General features: G+C 36.7%; 2 protein-coding genes and 1 pseudogene across 3 annotated transcripts; 2 read left to right on the top strand and 1 right to left on the bottom strand.

Annotated features, from left to right (window-relative positions):
- Positions 1-2,235: 2,235 nt before the first annotated feature.
- Positions 2,236-3,832, top strand: LOC137731421 (protein DMR6-LIKE OXYGENASE 2-like; annotated as a pseudogene). Its single transcript, XR_015957849.1, has 4 exons — positions 2,236-2,533; positions 2,765-2,828; positions 3,040-3,367; positions 3,547-3,832. The product of XR_015957849.1 is annotated as a protein DMR6-LIKE OXYGENASE 2-like (transcript).
- Positions 3,833-5,680: 1,848 nt separating this feature from the next.
- On the top strand, positions 5,681-12,766 carry LOC137732408 (non-functional NADPH-dependent codeinone reductase 2-like). The gene is made up of 5 exons (XM_068471716.2): positions 5,681-6,041; positions 10,901-10,969; positions 11,464-11,705; positions 11,815-12,014; positions 12,399-12,766. The coding sequence occupies exons 1-5, from the start codon at positions 5,785-5,787 to the stop codon at positions 12,627-12,629; spliced, it is 999 nt and encodes a 332-aa protein (XP_068327817.2). The 5' UTR covers positions 5,681-5,784; the 3' UTR covers positions 12,630-12,766.
- LOC148689868 (uncharacterized) lies at positions 9,103-10,204 on the bottom strand. The gene is made up of 2 exons (XM_088688349.1): positions 9,402-10,204; positions 9,103-9,228 (listed from the first exon to the last, which is right to left on the bottom strand). The coding sequence occupies exons 1-2, from the start codon at positions 10,198-10,200 to the stop codon at positions 9,188-9,190; spliced, it is 840 nt and encodes a 279-aa protein (XP_088544475.1). The 5' UTR covers positions 10,201-10,204; the 3' UTR covers positions 9,103-9,187.
- Positions 12,767-23,714: the final 10,948 nt, after the last annotated feature.

Genomic DNA, 23,714 nt, shown 5'->3' with positions numbered 1-23,714 from the left:
AGGTTTGATCATCCTCCACCCCTGCCCCCACCACGTATGGTTCTGTGATCTGTCCTTGTTAAAAAATAGAAATGTGGCACTAGAGAGTAGAGATCATCAATATTGAATTAAATTTTTTTTTTTTTTAACAAACGATATTACCTACATAAAAGAGAGGGAGTGTGTTTAACCTCACAATGGGCTAAAATAATGTGGTTTTTATTTTCCCTTGTAGTAAATCAAACCTAAAACATCTTACTTACAAATGAAAAAATATATCATTAAATTATAGTACTGAGTAACTATTGAATCAACTTTTGACAAAGAGTAAAATTACGTTTTTAGGTGGGTGGGGAAAAAGTGGTAATGTATTGTGTTGGATCCCACGCATAGGCCACAGGAGGACTACACCTGCGAGCTGTAGTTGTTCCGTGTTTCGTATTCCGCATTCTGAAATGTATGTAATTGTAATGTCTCTTGTATAAGAAATAATAAAAATTTAGCTAAAATGATTTTTAAGATTGACATAATTTTTCATTTTGGTCTCATTTGAAATCGATAGAAATTTTGAGCTTGTAATTATCAATCATTTTAGTTATTTTATAAAAAATCTCCATTAACTAAGAATAAAATGACAAATATACTCTCAATTTTTATCAAATTATTTTGTCACATTGTTTATTAAATTGAGGATATTTTTATCCTTTTGGTATTTATTTACATAATTTTTCACAGAATGACCAAAATGATTGATAGTGAACAAACTTATGCACCACTTCTATCGATTTCAAATAGTAAAGACCCAAGTGAGGAGTTATGTCAATTCCAAATACCATTTTGGCTAAAAAGCCTAACAAAAAACAAAGGTAATTCTCCTTTTACTACTCTAAAGTGAGGAGTAATGTAAATGCTTTTGTGCTTGGAATAAGCAGGAAATTACTGAGATAGAATATGTTGAAGCCAACGATGAACTTGAAGAGGAAAATGATATTGAAGATTCTGGTAGAGCCAAATTCTAGTATCTTACAGAATAGAAATGGATGTATGCATAGCCTGCGCTAAGTTTGCATAAGTCCACTGTTCATAATTTACGTGCTACTCAGTTGTGAGATAAAAAAAAGAAGGTTCATGAAGCAAGGCTACAACTCTAGTATAAAATCATGGAGAAAAAGTGTGTATTTGTGTGTGTCTGTATCAAATGCACTCAATAGAGGAACTAATATGCAGTTGAAACGGATGAAAAGGCCGAAGGTGCTGCTCACAAGAGAGAGCGAGTGGAATCTGTTACTGCTTCTAGGAAGTTTGAGGAAGATGAACTTGCAGCTTCCAAATCACAGAAGAAGCCAGGGTGCTTGCTGAGGTAATTAGATTCTTCCAGTGTAATTACGTTGTTAATTATGCTCTAATTTTGTTTTGATTGCATTGGTAAGTATCTATAATTGGAAATCCACCAATATGTCGTATGTAACTTTACGTTCCAATCTGAATCTATTCCTTTAAGCGTCAGGTGGAGTATGAAGGTGGTGGTGTTAGGCAAAAGGTAGTACAATGACAGCTTCTGCTTATTTCATTACTAAAAAGACGGTTGGAAAGATCCACTTTGTGAGGTTGTTGGCCGCCGATTTCTTCAAAAATCTTGCGGCGCAAGGAAGAAACTTGCTAAAAGGAGACCAAATTTCAGAAGATTTTGATAGCTGAGTGTTTTTATTACTGTAGAAAGACAATTGATGCTTTGATTATTTCAAAAACAAGGTTACTTACCTGCCCATGGTTATGGTTTTAGTTGTTGACAAAACTATAAATTATGACACACAATGTCATACACCAGAGCATAGTAGAATTTTTTGAAAATTGTAGCTTCAATTATTCTTTCCTTGAAGTTGACTATGCCAACTAACTAAAATAACATGTTGCATATATAAAGTAAGAGAATGACTTCCATGGCACAAGTAGATGCTTCCAATAACAAATTATGTATAAATTTTCTTCATGTATTGTAACTTTGGTACAAGATGTTAATGATGCTACGATGGTCGTTTATTCATGTTTCTCTCGTGAATTGGATCAGTTACTCGAGGCAGCATGCACATCCACTTGCACTGACTTCAATCCCTTACCTATGAGTTAGTTCGGTTGGCTGCGTGCGCATGAGACACAACTACCCCAATGCTCAACTACCCACGACCGTGTCCTTGTCGGTACAACAGTTCCATTTAGATCACCTCATCAAACTCAAACAATCTTCTTCCTCAAAAGATGGCATCCTTCCAAATGGCAAAAGACACCACTCCTCTATCCCTCTCTCCAAACTTCATTCTCTCAGAGAATCACAGGCCACACCTCTCAAATGTTTCAGCTCTGGAATCAATCCCCACCATTGATTTGAACGACCAAGGCAGCAGCAATAACTGCGATGGACCATCCCCATTGGTTCAGAAGATCTCACGAGCTTGTGAGGAGTATGGATTTTTCCAGATCATCAACCATGGAGTACCCGAGGAAATGATGACTGCCATGGTCCAGAGGTTCAGAAGATCTCACGAGCTTGTGAGGAGTATGGATTTTTCCAGATCATCAACCATGGAGTACCTGAGGAAATGATGACTGCCATGGTCCAGTTCTTCAAATTGCCTCCTGAAGAAAGGGCAAAATACTTCACCACAGATCACTCCAAGCAAGTAAAGCTTTTCAATTACTACCTCAAAGTTGAAGAGCAAGAGCAAAATGTCACTATGTGGAGTGAAACCTTCTCAAGCAAGAGCAAAAGGTCACTATGTGGAGTGAAATTCACTCTTCTCACATCTTTGGCATCCTCTCAATTCCTTGCCTGAAAATCCTCCCCAATACCGGTACCAGCATAATATGAGCAATATATTCTACCTTAAACTAATATAAACTAGGGGAAAGGGAGAACTAAGATGTCAATAAATGAGCACTAAACCATAATTCATACACATTTTATAGTCCTTTCAGTGCCGTCGAGTTCTATTTTTAATTAAAGTTTTGTAACTTTATTCTAATTCTGCGTATTAATTTCCCTTTTGTTTATGGTTTTGTTAGTGAGCTTTTTGCTGAATATGCAAAGGAGATTGGCAGATTGATGAAAATGCTCTTGGGATTGCTATCCCAGGGACTTGGACTAGAGAAGGACTGCTTACAAAAGAAGCTGGGTGATAATCCTACTCTGATAGCACAGGGAAACTACTATCCACCATGTCCAGACCCTGAGGTCACGCTTGGACTAGCTATCCATACTAATCTCAATGCACTCACAGTACTCAGGCGGACAGAGGGAGTGACTGGCCTTCAAGTGATCAAAGATGGGAAATGGGTTGCTGTCGATTCTCTCCCCAATGCCTTTGTTATCAATCTTGGTGACCAAATTCAGGTGCTGTCATAAAACTGGTTACAAATTTTTATAAACAAAAACGGTGATACTAAACAGAAAATAAATAGATAATTAACCGTGATTTATATGTGATTTATACTCTATTTGTATTTATTTCACAGTTGCTTTATGGATTATATTCATATTTAAATTGAATTATCTCTCCTTTTTTTATGTAGGTGATGAGTAATGGAAGGTATAAGAAAGTGCACGACAGGGCAGTGACCCAACAGGGACACTGTGATTGGTGCAATTGAGGATTCGATTGATGAGCAACACCCTACATTGTATCGGAGCTACAAGTAGGCAGAGTTTTAAGAGTTCTACAGGCAAGAAGGAACAAGAAGGTTTGTCAAGGAAGATTTTGAGTTGCGGAATTGAAAAATTACCTTGACTTATATGATTGGGTATGTTGTATTCCAAACATTATTGTCATCATCTAAAAATTTTCTCAGTGTTGTTATTTATTTTTTTTAAATCGCCACGACAGCCTACCTTTCAGGGTAGGAAAGATTCACAAAGGTATTTTAGCCTCTTCATGACTATCGTCGTGTGATTCACCAGCACTAAAGATTGAACCAAAAAAGTGCCGTGTAAAATACTGGCATATAATTCATTTTAAACCACTGAGTCACCGCGTGATTAATAATAATAATATAAAAAATGTGAGCATCGATTTATAATAAGAGCTACTAGACTCACCCACCTCATTGTCTTATTTCTCCATCCACGTTATAATCTCATCCACCTTAAAAAGTTAAAAAATTAAAATGCTATTTTCCCACCCACGATTATTCCCAAAATAACCTTTAAATATGCATACATATAAAATTATAAAATAGCATATAATTTTCATAATGCATCTCAGACGTGGTGTTTCAACTGGCTTTCGTACCAGGTGTGGATGCAAATTTTCTCCTTCTTGTTCTTGGATGAAAATGCACCTGCAAAAACAATTAACACCTTAGGTCAAGGCTAAGAGCCTCATGCGCTCACAATGAATTTTAGGGGAGGGGTGGGCTTTGGTCGAAGAACCTCCGATGCCAAAGTTAGAATTTTGAGGGAAAAGTGTTTGGAGAATTTAGAAAATTTTGCAAGAGGATTCAACTTAGGTTTTTGGAGAAATGGAGTAGTATTTATAGGGGTGTGGCAGGCCCCCTTTGGAGAGGTGGGAATTGGCAACATGTAGTGGTTTTATGCCATAATATCTTGCAATCAATTAGAAAATTAATTAGAAAATTAATTAATTAATTAGAAAATCAATTAATTAATTTTAGGTAATTAATCCTATTTTGAATGAATATTTGGAGGTTACCTTGTGGGGAGGATTTGAGGAGAATTGATGAAATAGGTTTTGAATAAACACCTATTTTGATCACTTTTGACCTTGATTGAGTGATGATTGTCCGCTGCTCGAGCGTAGGAGTTCCTGATATACCTTGAGGGTAATCTTGTTTTTTTCATCCAAAAATCCATGTGTCGCATCCATATTTTTCTTGATTATTTTTTGCTCCACACCAGGGTGTTGTAGATTCATTTCAAGCGTTCTCAAACGTTAATGAAACGGAAAAAAAAGGAAAGGATTGTTTGATTTACTTAAAGATTTTCGTAGGTGAATTTTGTGTTTCTCAACCTATGTTGGCCAAATTCAAATAAGCAAAAAAAAAAAAAAAAAAAAAAAAAGAAGATATGTTGGCCAAATCCTTTTTTCTGATCTTGAAGTCACAAGTATGCTAGTTCAATTCTAAAACACCAAGGTATCCAAATTCGAAAACAGGAAAACTTCGACAACGACGTATATACTATGCGGCAAATTCAAATGATCCATATACAAAATTATTCTTTTACTTCTTTAATGGAAACATAATTTTCTATCTTTTCTATAAAAGTTTCATCTTCTACTTCTTCAATGAAAAAGTCATCTTCTAAATCCATTGTTTTTTTTTTTTTTTTTTTGGCTTTCTCTGAATGAAAGGAGATGGAAATATGAGTTAGAGTTTAAGATAGACTAAAGTATGCAACCCAACCCTTTTTTTTAACACAAAAGAGGATAATTAATGTTCTTAATTACAAAAATTTAATAAAAAGTGAATGAGAGGATAAGATATTTAGAGAGGATAAGATATTTAGAGAGAATAACATCACTTTTTATAATATTAATATAAAGAGAAAATTTGAAATAGGTTCAATTTTATAGACCACCTTTTGAAATAAGTTCAAATTTTAATGATTTTTTATTTTTGAAATAGATCGAATTTTTAACTACTTTAAACCATATCAAAAGACCCCTAATATAAATGATATGATGATTGCAGACCGAAAAATACAAGAAACTTTTGCGGTTTAAAAGCAAACTTCACTTGGAACGAAAAATCCAAAAGGCAAACCTCGATTCACTACTCGAGTCTTGATCAAATATGGCAGCAGCAACCCAAATCCCGGAAGTAGTGCTCGACTCCTCCGCCGGCCCCAAGAGCATGCCCATCCTCGCCTTCGGCACAGCGGCCGACAACATACAGCCTGACGGTTTGAAAACGGCGGTGATTGAGGCCATCAAGCTAGGCTACAGGCATTTTGATACAGCTTCCATATATGGCTCCGAGCAGACTCTTGGTGACGCCATTAAAGAAGCTTTAGAACTTGGCCTTGTTGATTCCAGAGACAAACTCTTCATTGAAAGATAGTAATTCTGTGTTCTCAACTCTAATGTTGAGTGAGCATTCGTGCATTCATATTTATAGGATTACAAGTCATACATATGTAGAACTAGGATTACAAGTAGTTGAATCAGGATAAAACATGGTCTGCAACAAGCGATGAGGATTCCGTGTTGGACTGGGAGTTCGTGTTAGACTGGGAGTCTATTTGTGCAACAGATATAGACTGAGTTGGAGTCGGTTTATCACTCCCCCGCAAACGTACAGGGAGGTCACGAACTGGAAGTTTGGACAGCAAGGATGCAAAACGAACTGCAGACAATCCCTTGGTAAGAAGATCAGCCAGCTGATCCGTGGAGGAGACATAGCAAACGATGAGCTCTTGACGAGTGACCTTTTCCCGAACATAGTGATAGTCAACTTCGACATGCCGCATGCGCTGGTGGTGAACTGGATTGGAAGCTACGGAAATGGCACTAATGTTGTCGCACCAGAGGCGGGGCGGAGCAAGAGGGAGATGAAGCTCTCGAAACAAGGTGCGATACCAAGAGAGAGCAGCGGCTGTGTAGGCAAGCTGTCGATATTCAGCTTCTGTACTGGAGCGTGAGACACCACGTTGCTTCTTGGAGCTCCACGAAATAAGGTTATCACCAAGGAATATACAGTAACCACCAGTGGAACGGCGATCGTTCGGATCACCAGCATAGTCCGCATCAGCATAGGCAGTGAGCTGAAGGGAACTCGAGCGATAAACAATCCCATGTTTTGGAGTAGCTTTAAGATAACGGAGTATGCGTTTAACCGCAACCCAATGTGTCGTTGTGGGCTTATGCATAAACTGACAAACCTGGTTAACGGCAAAGGAAATATCAGGACGAGTGAAGAGAAGATACTGCAAGGCACCCACAATGCTACGAAACTCGGTGATATCAGACAATGGTTCACCATCAGATAGACTGAGGCGTCGGCCACTAATGGCTGGGGTCGAAATGGGCTTGCATTCCAGCATGTTGGTGCGTCGGAGAAGATCAGTGATATACTTTGTCTGAGTAAGATGAAGGCCCGTGCTAGTACGATGAACCTCCATACCTAAGAAATAATGAAGTGGTCCAAGATCCTTCATTGAAAATAATGTGCCCAACTGATGAATCAAACGAGTGAGATGGTCCATGCTATTGCCAGTAATAAGAATGTTATCCACATAAATTAACAAGTAAATAACCACGGAACCATCAAAGAAAGTAAATAATGATGAATCTGCATGAGAAGATACAAAACCCAAATTTTCCAAGTGATTGGAAAAACATTGAAACCATGCACGAGGAGCTTGTTTAAGACCGTATAAAGAACGTTGCAACTTGCACACATGAGATGGACGTTGAGGATCAATGAATCCCGGTGGTTGCCGCATATAGACCTCTTCATTCAAAGAACCATGAAGGAACGCATTTTGGACATCAAGTTGTCGAAGAGGCCAATTGAAATGAATAGCAATGGAGAGAATTAACCGAATAGTCGCATGATTGACAACAGGACTAAATGTCTCAGCATAGTCTAAACCCTATTGTTGATGAAACCCGTTAGCCACTAACCGTGCCTTGTAACGCTCAATTGAGCCATCAGAACGTCGCTTGATTTTATATACCCACTTATTAGGAAGAATATTCATAGTGGGTTGAGACGGAACCAAAGTCCAAGTGCCATTATGTTGTAAAGCATTGAATTCGTCAACCATCGCCTTTCGCCACTCGGAATCTTTATTAGCCTGACTAAAACATGTAGGCTCAACCAAGGCATTAGTAACAGTAGCAACATAAGTATATTTGGGATTAGGTTTGCAAATACCACTTTTGCCTCGAGTGACCATAGAATGGGACACGGCACTTACCTCGGGAGTAGATGAAACCAATGGGGCGGGTGTGACTGGTGGCAGGTTTGATGTAGGGACTGGTTCAGGAGAAAAACTGGAGGGCACGGTAGAGATTGATGCAGGTAGGACATGAGGCTGAGAAGGTTGGGGGCGTGGGGATCGGCGAGTGTATACTTGAAGTGGGCGTTGGGTAGAAGGCTGAGGTGGGGTAGACACGGCTGAAGTAATAGGATGAGGTGGGTGCGGGAAGGAGTGGATGGCAGTAGTAGGTGTTTTGGAAAGGCCAATCTCGAGAACGGGATCCACAAACGAGGAGAGTGGTGATGACGAAGTAACAATGGAGTCTTAATATGGAAAACTGTTCTCATCAAACACAACATGGCGAGAAAGAAAGACACGTCCCGTAGTGGGATCCAAACATCTATAACCTTGATGATTTAATGAATATCCTAAGAAAACACACCGTTTTGAACGAAATTGTAATTTGTTAGTATTATAAGGACGCAAGTAGGGATAACAGGCACAACCAAAAACTTTGAAAAACAGATAATGAGGAGGTTTGTGAAATATTTTTTCATAAGGAGACATATGGTGTAAAAGACGAGTGGGCAAACGGTTAATGATATAATTAGCAGTATGAAAAGCTTCGGCCCAATACGAAGTAGGTAAACCAGATTGGGCTAAAAGAGTAAGCCCAGTCTCGACTAAATGACGATGTTTACGCTCGGCTAATCCGTTTTGTTCAGGGTGATGAGGACATGTAAGACGATGTAAAATACCATGGTCATGCAAAAACGTACTAAGGGCCTTATTAACAAATTCCCCACCACCATCGGTTTGAAAAGCTTTAATCTTAATAGTGAACATATTTTCAACCAAATTTTTAAAAGTAACAAATGTAGGAAAAACGTCAGATTTTGCACGTAATGGATAAAGCCAAGTATAACGAGAAAAATCATCCACAAACACCACATAATATTTAAAGCCAGAAACAGATAAAAAGGGTGAAGTCCAAACATCGGAATGAATTAACGCTAAAGGAGAAGAAGACACAGATGTAGACAAAGAAAAGGGTAATTTATGACTTTTTCCGAGGGGACAAAATTGACAAAATTTATTTTGAAACGAGCCTTGAATGGGCAATTTATTTGCAGAAATTAAATTTTTAAAATTGAAAACGAAGGATGACCTAATCTACTATGCCATAAGGCATCAGTTACACGTTCACCTAAGAAAGCAAAAACACCATGGGTTTGATGAGAGGGGCGATTAGAACACGGGTAGAGTCCATTGTTACTCCGGCCTTGTAAAAGGATCCTCCCCGTCCGTGAATCCTGCACACGATAAAAATGGGGATGTAAAGTAAAGAAGCAGTTATTATCATCCGAAAAACGGTTCAAAGAAATCACATTAGTTGAGGCTTGGGGACAATAGAGGGTGTTAGGCAAACGAAAAGAAGCATATTTAGTTTGAAGGTACGAGTCACCAATTTTTGAGATGTTCAAACCTGGACCACCATTCACACCACGAATTTGATCGGTGCCATGATACTCACGAGGATTTTGGAGGTGGTTGACATCATTGGTTATGTGAGAATTTGCGCCGGAGTCAAAAAGCCATTGCTGGACAGAGGGTGCAGCGGCGGAAGCACGGGAAGATGGTGCAGCTGTGTAGGCTTGAAGACGAGAGGAGGGAACCCGACCTTCGTAGGACATATTGAGACGATTGAAGCAATCAATAGCCGAGTGCCCAAAGCGTTGACAAATCTGACATTGAATACGCCCAGAGGAGGAAAAAACAGGCAAGGATCCATGAGATGTGCTGGAGCCAGGTGCTGGACCAAGAAGTCCATTGTAGGAAGAAGATGACCCGCGGGAAGGGGCTGCAGAGGTGGTAGAACCGGAGTCATGAGCAGCCAAATTTGGGCGTGAGAAGTTACCAGCACCACCACGGGAGAAGCTTCCACCACGTCCACCACGAAAAGAATTACCACGGCCACGGAAGCCACTGCGACCGCCACGGACAGTAGCAAAAGCAGAGGTGCCGCTATCAGAGGGAAGAGAAAAGGCGTTGTAACGTTGCTCGGCACTCAGTAATAAGGCTTCCAATGAATTGTAGGTGATGGGAGAGTCACGAGCCTGTGCGGAAGCAACAGTGGTCTCATATTGTGGACCTACTTTACTCATAATAATGGCAACTAAGTCAGATTCAGAGACGGGGGCGCCAGAAAGAGCAAGGTTGTCGGCGATGGCGTTGACGTTGTCGAGATAGTCAGCAATAGAAAGATTACCACGAGCAGTATTCATCAATTCTGTACGTATTTGGATAATACGATTTTGAGATGTAGAAGCATACCGTTCTTGAAGAGACGACCAGGCAGAAGCCGAATCAATTTTGTTGACGATTGTAGCAAGAACCTTGGGAGTAAGGGAACTCGTAATCCAAGAAATGATCATCTGATCAGTCTGTATCCATTCAGCATATAATGGATTGACCTTGTCAGTGAGTTTACCATGGTCATCAAGAAGAAAAGCAGATGGGCAGTGATTTTCACCAGTAACATAAGATAGTAAGTTGCGGCTGCGCAGCAAGGGAAGGAACTGAGCACGCCAGAGAGGGTAGTTGTTGCGGTCGAGCTTGATGGTGAGAAAATTCATGACAAAGGGAGCAGCAGTAGCAGACGAAGAAGACGCCATAATTGTAGAAGACGGAGAGAAAAAAAAAAATTATAGTATGAACCTTTGTCGTGAGACGCTGGCTCGTGATACCATGAAAGATAGTAATTCTGTGTTCTCAACTCTAATGTTGAGTGAGCATTCGTGCATTCATATTTATAGGATTACAAGTCATACATATGTAGAACTAGGATTACAAGTAGTTGAATCAGGATAAAACATGGTCTGCAGCAAGCGGTGAGGATTCCGTGTTGGACTGGGAGTTCGTGTTAGACTGGGAGTCTATTTGTGCAACAGATATAGACTGAGTTGGAGTCGGTTTATCATTCATCACTTCAAAGCTGTGGAGTAATGATGCTCACCCTGATCTCGTCCTTCCAGCTCTCAAGAAATCACTTCAGTAAGTATTAGGTAGTTACTATGGAAAATTACTACTTACCCATATCTGACTATCTCAAGCTAATAGTTTAATCAAACTGCTTACGAGTGAAAGTTTTGTATAGTTGGTTTGAAATAATGCCACCGTAGCATCTATGTGTGGGCAAATTCTTGTGTCTCACAGTCGGATTAGGTCGACTGTTTAACCCACTTATAAAGAGGGGAGCCTTGCATAAGGTTTGCACTTGGGACCAAGACCTCCATACATATAGACTAGATAATCTTGGATTTGTAGGACTATCCAATAAGAAGATGTCGCATATCAACAAATGGAGCCGGATTAACCAAAAGAAAAGGAATGCGTGTTTGGTTACAGTCAAATTACTGAGTGGTTGAACAGTCCCACTTAGTAATTTGACTGTCGGACATAAGAATTTCTTCTCAAAATATGACATTTATGAAATGGAGTTTATTTTGTATGGAATCTGGATGATTTGACTGTGTGATTATGTGCAGGAATCTTCAACTGGAGTACCTTGACTTGTATCTGATTCACTGGCCTATCAGTGCCAAGCCAGGAAAATTGGTGTACCCATTAGTTGACCTTATGCCCATGGACTTCAAAGGGGTGTGGGCAGCCATGGAAGAATCTCAAAGACTTGGCCTCACCAAATCCATTGGAGTTAGCAACTTCTCTAGCAAAAAGATTGAAACTTTACTCTCTTTTGCTTCCATTCCTCCCTCTGTAAATCAAGTATGTCCATTTTTCAACCTACAATATTGCTTAAATTTGTATCTAAAAGTTGTACTTTTTTCCCTTTTTCCAATCTCTAATTTGTTAGTGTGTGCGTGTGAATACAGGTCGAGATGAGTCCATTCTGGCGATGAGTCCATTCTGGCAACAGAAGAAGCTGAGAGACTTCTGCAAGGCCAATGGTATAGTTGTGACTGCATTCTCTCCTTTGGGTGCAATTGGTTCCAGTTGGGGCACCAATCATGTTTTGGAAAGCAAAGTGCTTCAGGATATAGCAGAGGCTCGGGGAAAGACTATTTATTGCTCAGGTTTTGTCACATTTCGTTTTTCTTGATGATATTTTTGTGTTGGGGTAGTGTGGCTTGATACAAGTTAACACAATGTGGTTCTCCATAAACATCATCAATATTTTTTTAGATAAGACTACACACCAGTATATGTTCATTGAGCCTAACCCAACTTAGTATTAGACTTGAGTGATTAAATTGGTGTCAATATCGGTGTTGGCCCTGTTGGGTAAGACTTAATGGTCGTTTTCACATAACAGTAATGAAATTTATGTAGTTCACACCAGGAAATATCTGAATGGGAATAATAAGCAGAAACAAACATGATTAATGATTTTTCAATCAAAATTAGAATTAGTACACACTAATCAATGGACTGAAACTTGGTGAGTTTGTGGTAAATTTGGCAGGTTTGCATTAGATGGGTATATCAGGTAGGGACAACTCTAGCTGTGAAGAGCTACAACAAGGAGAGGCTGAAGCAGAATCTCCATGTGTTTGACTGGGAGCTATCAGAAGATGATCTTGCCAAGATCAATCAAATCCCACAGAAGAAGATGATGCGTAGAGAAGAACTGGTTTCAGCTGATGGATCATCTCCGTACGATTCTGTTGAAGAATTATGGGATGGAGAGATTTAAGCCCTTCTTACCTTTTTGTGTTTTTGTGGATGTGCCTAATTGTCCAACATCATAAGAAAACCGTATTGTTTCTGTTATTGCCAATTGAATTTAGAATGTTGAACTTCAAATTCCTTTAACGAGAATGATTTCCTATACCCTATTGCTTCCTTGGATTTAGAGAACGATATTTGATACGAGGAGGGGAGGCCCTCCACTTTTAATTCCTTTTTCTCTAGCATGTATGGACACCAAAACTTTTTACCGTTAAATACTCATTCATTGAATTTTTCACCGCTCATTCAACAGCGTGTTCCGCCAACAAGCATGCATATACCAGAATATAATAGAAATTTCAAAATTTCCCCAAAAATCAGCTCAGCAGCAACTGCAAGTCTGTAAAACCCAATCTGTTATTTCGAAGCCCACGTGTCCAATATAGACTTGCCATTAGGCCTTTCGTTTTCTAGACCCAGTGGTCCAAAATCTAACATTTCTATCGTTAAAAGAACTATTTTAATTTGGAATATGATATACACATTCGCATTTTCTTTTCTTGCATACTTTTCCTTTCACTTTTTCTACTCTTTTGATTAAGTCAAAACAAAATTAAAGAAGATAAAAAAGGAGGGAAATGTAGAAGGAGAAAATGAGAACATAAAAATTACAGCTCTTAAACTCGTTTGATAACCATTTTATTTTGCATTTTCAATTTTTTTTTCTTTTTCTTATGTAGATATAGAGAGAAAGTAGATGAAAAATGCATGAATCAATACCGTGGAGGGTTTGTGTTAATAGGGAGAGATGACCACAAAATGACATACAAAATTATAACAATACTAGAAAAGGAAATCTATTTAAAATTGTTTTTAATTTTTAGGTTTCATGTTAAAATCATTCAATATGCATTCCTTCCACATCCTTCATTCCTTTTTACCACCTTCCCTCTGTCTCTATTTATCTTTCATTTCTTCATTGTATTTCATTTTATTTATAACTCGAAATTTGAAACTAAGATCGTAATATTATAAAAATCACTCTTATATTTTAAGAGTTAGCATGTTTTTAATTACAGGTTTAGGCAAACCGATGAAATTCATATTTTCTGACTTCGAGTCTCATTCTTTTCAAACTCCTCGTTGTTTTAATACCGTCAATCGTTAATTAATCGAAACTCAAACCAACCCAACCCAACCTTAAAATTTGTGGTGGAGTTTTTGTGAACAACATATGTCCTATCCTATGAGACACTTGTGAATTGCTCATTTTCCTCGTGGTCTAATTTGCATCGGCTCGTAGGACTGTACCACTCTCACATTGTCATCCTAGGATTGCTCTCAAATCTTTACTTCCACGGCCTCGGCCCTTGGTTGTCCGTCTTAGACAACAAAAATCTATCTAGTTTCAAAGACAAGAATTTTGCGTAATTGATGAGCTATATAATTACATTCGAAACAAATGGCTACGTTAGTACTTATTATTACAGTCTAGTGCTATTTATCTTCATTTATAAGTAAGAGGTCTTAGATTTAATTATCGTTAAAAATAAATTCGAAGAAAATTAATATAATTAACTAATTGTGAGGTTTTAGCTAAAAATTATAAGATAAAAATGAATACTATTAAGCCGTAATAATTATTGGTAAACGATGAATTACCAATTACCTAACGCTTAAGGCCATTGTATTGAACTACCGTGTCCCCCTGTAGTGAAAATTAAAATAATATTATTATTTATTTCTTAACATAAAACCTAGAAGGAAGGGGAAAATGTAGGAAAACATAAACATGCATGCGTAGCATAGAATTGAGATGGAGAACGGAGATGATCATATGTGAGATTTTGTGTAAGGGTGGTGTGTCCACAATCTTTTTTATCCGTTATATAGTTTTTTTAATTTTCAACCGTCAAATTGAATAAATTGAAGAAAATTAAATAACAAAAATTAACAACGGTAGCTAGCACTATTCATGTTTAAAAGAGAGGAGGCCACTCAGTAGTCATTACTAGGGCTTGGTGGTATTTCTCTTCATTTGAAAATGAGAGGTCTTAAATTCAAATTATGTAGACTACCCATTGTGTGGCTTAACCGAATTTTTCCTCTTCTTAGTGTAAAAATATTGATATACTAAAAAAAAAAAAAAAGGAAAGGGGACACAATAGGTGACCATATGTCTAATTCTTCTTCTTAATATAAAAATATCGATGTACTAAAAAAAAATGACACAATAGGTGACCATATGGTTATTGATATACTAAAAAATAAAATAAAAGGAAAACTAATGAAAATGGTTTGAAAACTTTGAGTTTTTAATGATAAGGACAAAATAAAAGGTAAAGTGAATAATATCATGATTGACTTTTTAGTGTTAAAATGTGATTTTTCGTTAAAATAAACAGTACCAAATATTTTTCGTTAAAATCCTAAAAACAAAAAAAAAAAGAAAAAGGGCATAATAAGTGACTATGATCTATTTCTTTTTATTTTTAATATAAAAATATCGATTTATTTAAAATAAAAAAAAATAAAAAAATAAAAAAAAGGTAGAGGACACAACAGGTGACCACATGGTCCAATTCATCTTAGAACTTCTAAAAAAGTACCGCCTCTGGTACATAAGGGACGACAACTTGTAAGTATGCACGCAGTAAAGAGTTGCATCCACCATGCATACAGCATTATAGGCTGGGACTCAATAGAACCCCTAAACCCTAAGATCTCATGCATGCATGCCTACATAGAACTGGTAATCATACTCTTTACTAAGTCCGTCGAAAGCAAAAAGCGCTTGTGCCTTGTGTTGCACGCCTGTCCTCTTCGCCTCCCGTCTAATTTGGAGTAAAAAAATAGTCAACGGATATTTGCTAACAATTTTTCTTACTTATCATGTGACTTATAAAAGATAAAAGTACATTTTGCGGTTAAATAAGATGTGTCATATTTTGTCATTTAGTATTATAATATTGTGATATTTTTCTTTACTTATAAATTAGAGTTCTTAGATTCGATTCTCGTCAAAAATAAATTTGAAACATATTATTGCTAACTTGCTAAACTCACAACCTCCCTCTTTAATGTAAATAATATTGTTTGTAAAACATAAAAATGAAAAGATTTGTCATGTCTTCTTCTCTTTCCTTTTGCACACTTCTATTAATTTAAATTTCTTAATTTCTTTTAATTATTCAATTTAAAGGCTAATCCTACATAAAATTGTGTAAGGAAAAAAAAGTTAAAAAAGAGTGAAAATTATTTCTCGTAAGTATATTAGCCATCCTCAACATGGTACACTTGACACTTCTCATGAGCTGCATGGTCAGGGTCGGCCCTAAGAATTTAGGGGTCATGTGTAAGATTTAGATGGAGGCCCTTCTTCTTTTTTATACTGTATTTTCTTTGTTATTTTTTTCAATTTGTATCTATAAAATTTAAACACTACAAATTAGAGAACCAAATTATATGTATTATTTGAGTCGACAAGAGTGTTTCCTGTCTTGAAAGGTCTTCATTTTGAAATATGTTGCATGGTTTTTTGTGTAAAACTTATCAACTTTTTAAGTTAATAAATTTGCAAAACTTAAAAATAGCAAAATAGTTTCACAAGGACTCAAACCCATGCCATGTACAAAAAAGATTAAAGGCATGCACCACTAGCGCTGGTACGGTAGTTATTATTATCTTACACATTTAAGTATATAATATGTATCTGCTTATATGTAAAGAAATTTTGGGGTCCTTCCAAATCGGGAGTCATTTGCGGTGGCACCTTTTGCACACCGTCAGGGCCGGTTCTGTGCATGGCCAATGAGTCTCATAATTCCATAATTACTAAGGTGAGAGTCAGCTTTTTTTTTTCTTTATCTTTTTTTTTAAGAAAACTTCGACAATATGAAAAAAAATTTATTGATATCAAAAAAAATATATATCTAATCAGGGAAGATATAAAACCTAATACCTCATGGTACAAGAATAAAGAATTAAAAATACATGAAAAAGAAAAGGAACATAAACCTTATCCATTTAGAAATAAAAATAACAAAGATCGAATTGAAAAAGAGGGGAACATGAAACATAACTCCTCTAAAACCAAAACTAAGGGATTAAACCTGCAAAACAAAATGAGCAACATCACAAGATTAAGAAAAAACAAGAAATTGAAACAAACATGTATGCCGAGATGTATATTAAATTGAGAAGCAGAAGAAAAAAAAAACTATATAGTCTGAAAATAAAACAGTAAGAAGCGCTAACGGAAGGAAATCATATCCTACCAAAGTTGGTTTAGAATGTTAGCTAATTGTAATTAATTTAGTGAAAATCGTCTTTTGGTACTAAAACAAAATTAAAAAATGAAGAAGAAGTCAACTACTGCAGGTGCGGGGCATGCAGCCGCCATATTAATACAGAACAATAGGGGCACGATGAGTACTCTACGTGTACCACCTCCTACCATGCTACATGCTCTGTCTGAAAAGTTTGGCCTCTTTTTATCCAACAACCCCAGTTATTGGTAGCACGTGTATGGAAAGGCATGCATGATTATTCAATTTGTGCACACGTGGCGCGTGAATGCTGGTGATTTACAGGAGGCAATATCCTGACAGTGAATCTATAAGATAGCAACTTCTCACCACAAGTCCGACATTGCATTTGCATCAATTTTTTCATCTCACACTTTTTTTTCTCCTGTGAATTCTTGTTCTTCAAGATAAAGTACAAGACAGACAGGGAAGTAATTCAATTTTAAGTACTTGATGCAGAACTGGAATTATTACATGAGTTGAAGATTCAAACAAACAAGTTACTCAATGAATTCAAAATTGCACATGCATTATTATTCTACTCCATCAAAGCTGCCTAAACATAGTAATTATCATTTAGGTGCGTCTCTTGATTGGTGTATGAGGACTCAGCGTAAAATTGAGCGAAATAACATTTTGGGATTCATACAATCAACCTCACTTAGTGAGATAAGATTTGATTGTCGTTGTAGGTTCTTCTCCTTATGGAGTCGGCTTGACAATTTTGTAATGCTATTCAAATTTTCTCAATGAAATAAGAATATATGTTTATGTAAAACTTGTTTGGATATTCTTTTAAAATGACAGAAAACGTTTTTGGTGAAAATATTTTGAAAAAAATCCTTAGTAAAAATGCTAGTAAATCCTTAAAAAGTATTTAAAATGCTTCCTGGAAGAAGCATATAACTGATGCTTCTTTTAGAAAGCATTTAACGTGCTTTTGGAACCCAAAACATTTTATCTAAAAACGTTTTCAATCATTTTAAAAGCATGTCCAAATGAACCCATAGTCGGTTTAATCTTTTTCTTTTCTCTCGGACTTTGCTATATTTTTTTAACGTATAGATAAATTTTATATATTTTGAAAAAAAAATTGACTAAATTGATTATAAATTAAATATCATCAAAATTAAGTATCAATGACATGTAATATTAAGGACAAATCAATCACATATTGATAAAATATTTAAAAATAATTATTTTACCAACTGAGATTTTAAAATATGATCATTTTGATCAATTTTCATTATTTTAGTGGAGTCCTTGACCTATTTTTATGTAAATTATAGTAATGGTCTCTCAATTAAAAATCCATGATCATTGGTCTTGTAACTCATCAAAACATGCAATTATAGTCATTTTCCTCAACTTCGTTAGACTTCCGTCAAAATGATTCATGCGCTATGCACGTGAAGCTGAATCAAGGGAAAATATATGGAAAACCAAATGAGAAAAATTATAGCAATGGTCCCTCAACGTTAACCCAATCAGAAAAATAATCCCTCAACTTTAACTCAATTGGAGTAATGGTCCCTCAACTTTAATGCAATCGTAGCAATAGTCCCTCAACTTTAATCCAATTGTAGCAATGGTCCTTCCAACATGACTCATTTTGACGGAATTTTAACAAAATTGATGAAAATGACTATAGCTGCACATTAAAATGAGTTAAGAGATTAATGATCATAAATTTCTAGTTGAGAGACCATTACTCCAATTGAGTTAAAGTTGTGGGATCATTGGTACAATTTTCTCTTGTGATTGTGCTTGCATTTATACTTCAAAAAATGCCATGAACTGAAGCTGACAATAATATAGGATGCATGTGTGAGATGGACGTGGTACGATGGACTTTTTAGGAGGAAATTGTAGGATGCATGTGTGAGATCGACGTGGAATGATGGACCTTTAAAGAAGAAATAGTAGGATGCATGTGTGAGGTGGACGTGGTACGATGGACTTTTTAGGAGGAAATTGTAGGATGCATGTGTGAGATCGACGTGGAATGATGGACCTTTTAGGACGAAAAGCTAAAGGCCATATAAGTAGTCTCTTTTTTGGGCAAAAAATTAAAAGTGTAAACACGAAAATCTTATGACAAATAAAACAAGAACACATGTATAAAATAATTGTATTGTATTAATGTAAATGCAGGGTTACAATATATGTTTATAATGTTTCCTCATATTCAAACTTCGAAGATGTGTAGATGTGTCTTATTGATCTGAGAGTCGCGATGACTTGATCTCAAATGAACATGACCGCAATAATTTGGCTTGTGGCGATGGAAGAACCGACAAGGGTAGTAGTTCTTGATGATTTTTCAAAGGTCTGTCAAAGAATGCAGAGAGCTTTTGGAATTCTTCTAAGTATTTGGGAATTTGGATGCTTGAGAGTTTCAGCGTCTAGGTGTGAATGATTTTCTGGCCCTCTTCTTTTGTCTTGGAGTCTCGTATTTATACCATCTTCAATCAAAGAATGCCAAAGGACCATGTTTATGCCAATAGCCCTGCAAGAAATTATTTTTAATGAACAGTGTCAGACCATATTTTATATCATCTCCGACTGAATGGACCAAATGGCCATAGGCCAAAATATAGTCATTTGACAAAAAACTCATCTCCAACCGAATTAGCCCCCTTTATAATTTATTATTTTAATTGAATAAACTATCATATTAAAATAAGATTTTCGAATATATTTTGATTGAGTGTCATTTGTTGCTAATAGAATGTGAATGATTGAAATAAAATGAGGTAAGATAGTATGGAATTGTGAAAAAGGATGTGAGAAATGGTGTAGATTTACTTAGGTATTCATAGGAAAAAAATTTCGTCAAATTTTTTTTTTTCAATTTCCAACAGTAACATGACGTCAGCTAGCCGTTGCTAGTTAGCATCATGCTAACGCCAGGTAGCCGTTCGAATGATTTGGGCTTGGTGAAACGGGCTAGCCTTGTGGATGAGATATAGCTAGGTGGGGCCCATAAGTCCTTTGGCCTAGCCTTCGGTTGAAAACGGTTTTCATGTCAAAACTGGCTACATTTTGGTCTATAGCCCTTTGGATGGCCTTATAAGCTCTCCAAGCCTTGCCTATGGATGAATTTGGTTTGAATTATGGACTTGATTAATTGATGAAAGAACTTTGACTCGATTTGTGGACCGATTCATGATTTAACTCTATTAATTAATATTTGATTTAATTAAATTAAAATCAAATAATTCATTTTCGCCAGGTGTTGACACGTATTCTTCTTAATGACTCGTCCGATTTTGATAAGTTATATCCATGTGTACAATTTGTGAGACATAGAGTGTAGTATCCCACATCGCCCGTGAGGGCGTGGTCTTTGGGCCTTATATATCCATTGCCAACCTTAAGTTTCAATTAGGCCTTTTGTGGACTCCCTGAGGGGAGAGCAGGCGCTGGCTACGGCTGAGTACCGGTCCACAGAAACAAAACCGTGCGGTAGCTCTGTCTTCGGGCAGGGAATGCCAAAGCGGACAATATAGTTGGAGCTGAGGGTTGGGATGTGACAATTTGGTATCAGAGCCAGACTCACGGTCGTGGTGTGCCGACGAGGACGTCGGGCTCCTTAAGGGGGGTGGATTGTAGTATCCCACATCGCCCGTGAGGGCGTGATCTTTGGGCCTTATATATCCATTGCCAACCTTAAGTTTCAATTAGGCATTTTGTGGACTCCCTGAGGGGAGAGCAGGCGCTGGCTACGGCTGAGTACCGGTCCACAGAAACAAAACCGTGCGGTAGCTCTGTCTTCGGGCAGGGAATGCCAAAGCGGACAATATAGTTGGAGCTGAGGGTTGGGATGTGACATAGAGCACATTCCACATATGTCCTAACATGTCAAAATTTTATTGTGTTGGTAAGTATTTATTTCATCAAATTTTTTATGTTTATAAAAAGTACACGTGTCATATTATGTAAACAATAATTTGAAGGAAATTACAGTGGAGCAATTAAATTAGGGGACAAAGGGATCAGATTAGGGGACAAATGGATCAGAATTAGTCTGTCAAAACTACTGTGAGTTTTCAGTCTCGCATTTAAATTACATCCGTCTTCATAAAAGGGTAAGTACTTGTTACTTTATCCCAAGAGAAATGTCAATTGCATTACTAGTTACTTTATCCCAAACAGAAAAGTTAATTGCATTACTACTTACATCAGTCTCAATTGGCCCAGCCGGCGACGAGTAACAAAATTCCTATAGGGTTGGTTTTATTGAAATTTGCTTCTATATTTAAGTTCGAATTTTTATTTATGTAATTTAAATATTTAATTATAAATAGCCCTTGCACGCCTTTATTTTTTGGGAGGTCCATGCCTCATAGAAGCTGTCTACCTGAGATCATCTCTTGGGCTGTAGGTTGTGACACAATGTTAGGGATTCTAGCTCTTCTAGAGTGGTATCTCACTGATGGCTCCTCGTTCCTCGAAAGGGGTCTTCTTCGCCTTCCACCTAGTCTGCACAGGAAAGATTCAAAGCCAATTCCAAGGAACATTGAAGCTGCATAGGGTCTTTTTGTCTAGGTATAAGTAGCTCGCATCTTCACAGACATGTCTATTTCCTCGAGCCTCTCTTCGAGACAGTGCTTATATATCATTAAACTTTTCATGCATCTCGAAATTTATTCAAGAAGAAATTTCGCTACCTTAGGACCGTTATACTTTTTAATAGTTGTCTAAAATATTCTCTATCAATTGTCTAAAATATAATTTTTAACAAGTTATGTCTTTCAATTGTCTAATATAATTTTTTCAAGAAGCAAGGGGCATTTTCCTTCAGGTATCTTAAAATATTTTTTTGTCGTTACGTGGTTAAATTCCTTTGTTTTCAATTCCCTAAACGTCGTTAGTTTCTTTTATTTTTGTTTTCCCTAGGAACATATATATAGAGTAGGTAACTCAAACAGGTAAAAAACAACAAAGAACAGGTTTTATTCGTCAGTTGCTTGCTGTCCTATCAAATTTCTCTTCAAAACCCTCATCAGTTCCCTATCCTTTTCATTCCACGCGTGCCCTCCTTCTTCCTCTCCATCTTTCTGTCTGACTAATTTGCAGTGACAGCTAACATCTGTAATGAATGTTCAAACCTTTTTGACATTCTGCAAAAGTGGTGGATCTCATTGGTTAATATGCTTGAAGAATGTTGTAAAGAGAGTTTTAACGAAAAATTCACAGTACTGTTCATTTTAACGAAATACCATATTTTTACATTAAAAAGTCAAATATGGTACTATTCACATTACTCTTTATTTTGTCCTTATCGTTAAAACTCAAAGTTTTCAAACTCTTTTCATTAGTTTTCTTTATTGTAAAATGCATGTAAACGATAAACCGTTTTTTTTGAATTTCCAAGTTGACACCGACTTACTCTAACCCCCTTTTTCTGTTTCTTTTTACTTAATATTAAGAGATAAGTGTTAATAACCTTCTCACTTACATTTTTATTTTCCTTATGTCACGTGAACTCACTAGCACTCAAAAACTAAAATTTTGATTATACTATTGTTGAAGATATATAGTGACTGCCACATCATTTGACATGTCATCATAAGTGCCATATCAGCTATTGGAGTTGGCTAGTTTGTTAAAAGTTAGTTACACAGATGGCTTAGCTGATAAGCTACGTTTGCAGATTATATAAGCATGTATCAACTCATTTGTGTAATCATCTTTTCATCTCTCTACAAATAACAAAGCTTTCACTCATCCTTTCCTCTCTCTCTCTCTCTCTCTCTCTCTCTCTCTCTCTCTCTCTCTCTCTCTCTCTCTCTCTCTCTCTCTCTCTCTCTCTCTCTCTGCATTTCTTTGCATACATTCATCTGCGAATCCTTAGATGAATGTTATCAACTATATGTAGACAACGAAATTTTGGTGAAGTAAATGTTCACCAATACTTTAAAGTTTTGACATGTCGAGGCTCACGTGGCATGCACCATGTGTCTCACAAATCATACATAATGAATGTAACTCATCAAAATCAGACGAGTCATCAAGAATGACACGTGTCAATACTTGGCGGAAATAAATTATTTGATTTTAATTTAATTAAATCAAATGTTAATTGATGAAGTCAAATCACGAACCAGCCCACAAATTGATTTTTGATTCTTTCATCAATTAATCAAGGCCACAATCAAGGTCAAATCCATCCATAGTCAAGGCTTGAATAGTCTATAAATAGGAAGCTCTAAGACAAAGAAAATGGTCTAGAAAATCATTCACACCCAGATGCTGAAGCTTTGAAGATCTGAAGCTCTCAAGCACCCAAACCCCTCAAACACTCAAGAAGATTTGAAAAACTTCTGCGTTCTTCGTCAAACCCGTGAAGAACCACCAAACACCCCTATACGTGCCGGTTTCTCCATTGTCAAGAGCCAAAACCTTGCAACATCCGTTCATCCAAAATCAAGTCATCGCGACCCTTGGATCAACAACACTACACACTTTTTATTTTGGAGATCAAATCAGAAGATCAAGTTGTAAAGAAATTATAACCCTACATTTATATAAATACAAATATCATTTGTATGCGAGTTCTCTTGTTATTTGCTACAAGAAATTCATTTTTACACTATAATCTCACAATTTTTTTCCCTTTATTAATCTAAACTACTTATTAATAAAACCTTATTTGTTAACCAAAAAGGGTGAAAAAAACTATTTAGTATTCTATCACAACAAAAAAATTATGGACAGTAATTTAATTTTATAAAACTAAATTTTGCTATTTTATGTAAATCACACATACATGTGATTTTAGGATATATCTATTTAAA

Source organism: Pyrus communis, chromosome 16, assembly GCF_041283825.1.
Source record: "Pyrus communis isolate YQ-2024b chromosome 16, ASM4128382v1, whole genome shotgun sequence".
NCBI lineage: Eukaryota > Viridiplantae > Streptophyta > Magnoliopsida > Rosales > Rosaceae > Pyrus > Pyrus communis.
This window is presented reverse-complemented; position numbering and strand designations above follow the sequence as displayed.

Excerpts from the sequence above, each read along its gene's own strand:
- LOC137732408 (XM_068471716.2), top strand. The coding sequence starts at position 5,785 with ATGGCAGCAGCAACCCAAATCCCGGAAGTAGTGCTCGACTCCTCCGCC. Across the intron at positions 6,042-10,900 it reads TCCAGAGACAAACTCTTCAT|CACTTCAAAGCTGTGGAGTA; the intron begins TGAAAGATAGTA and ends TTTATCATTCAT. Across the intron at positions 12,015-12,398 it reads CTATTTATTGCTCAGGTTTT|GTTTGCATTAGATGGGTATA; the intron begins GTCACATTTCGT and ends TAAATTTGGCAG.
- LOC148689868 (XM_088688349.1), bottom strand. The coding sequence starts at position 10,200 with ATGAATACTGCTCGTGGTAATCTTTCTATTGCTGACTATCTCGACAAC. Across the intron at positions 9,229-9,401 it reads TGGTGTGAATGGTGGTCCAG|GATTCACGGACGGGGAGGAT; the intron begins GTTTGAACATCT and ends TATCGTGTGCAG.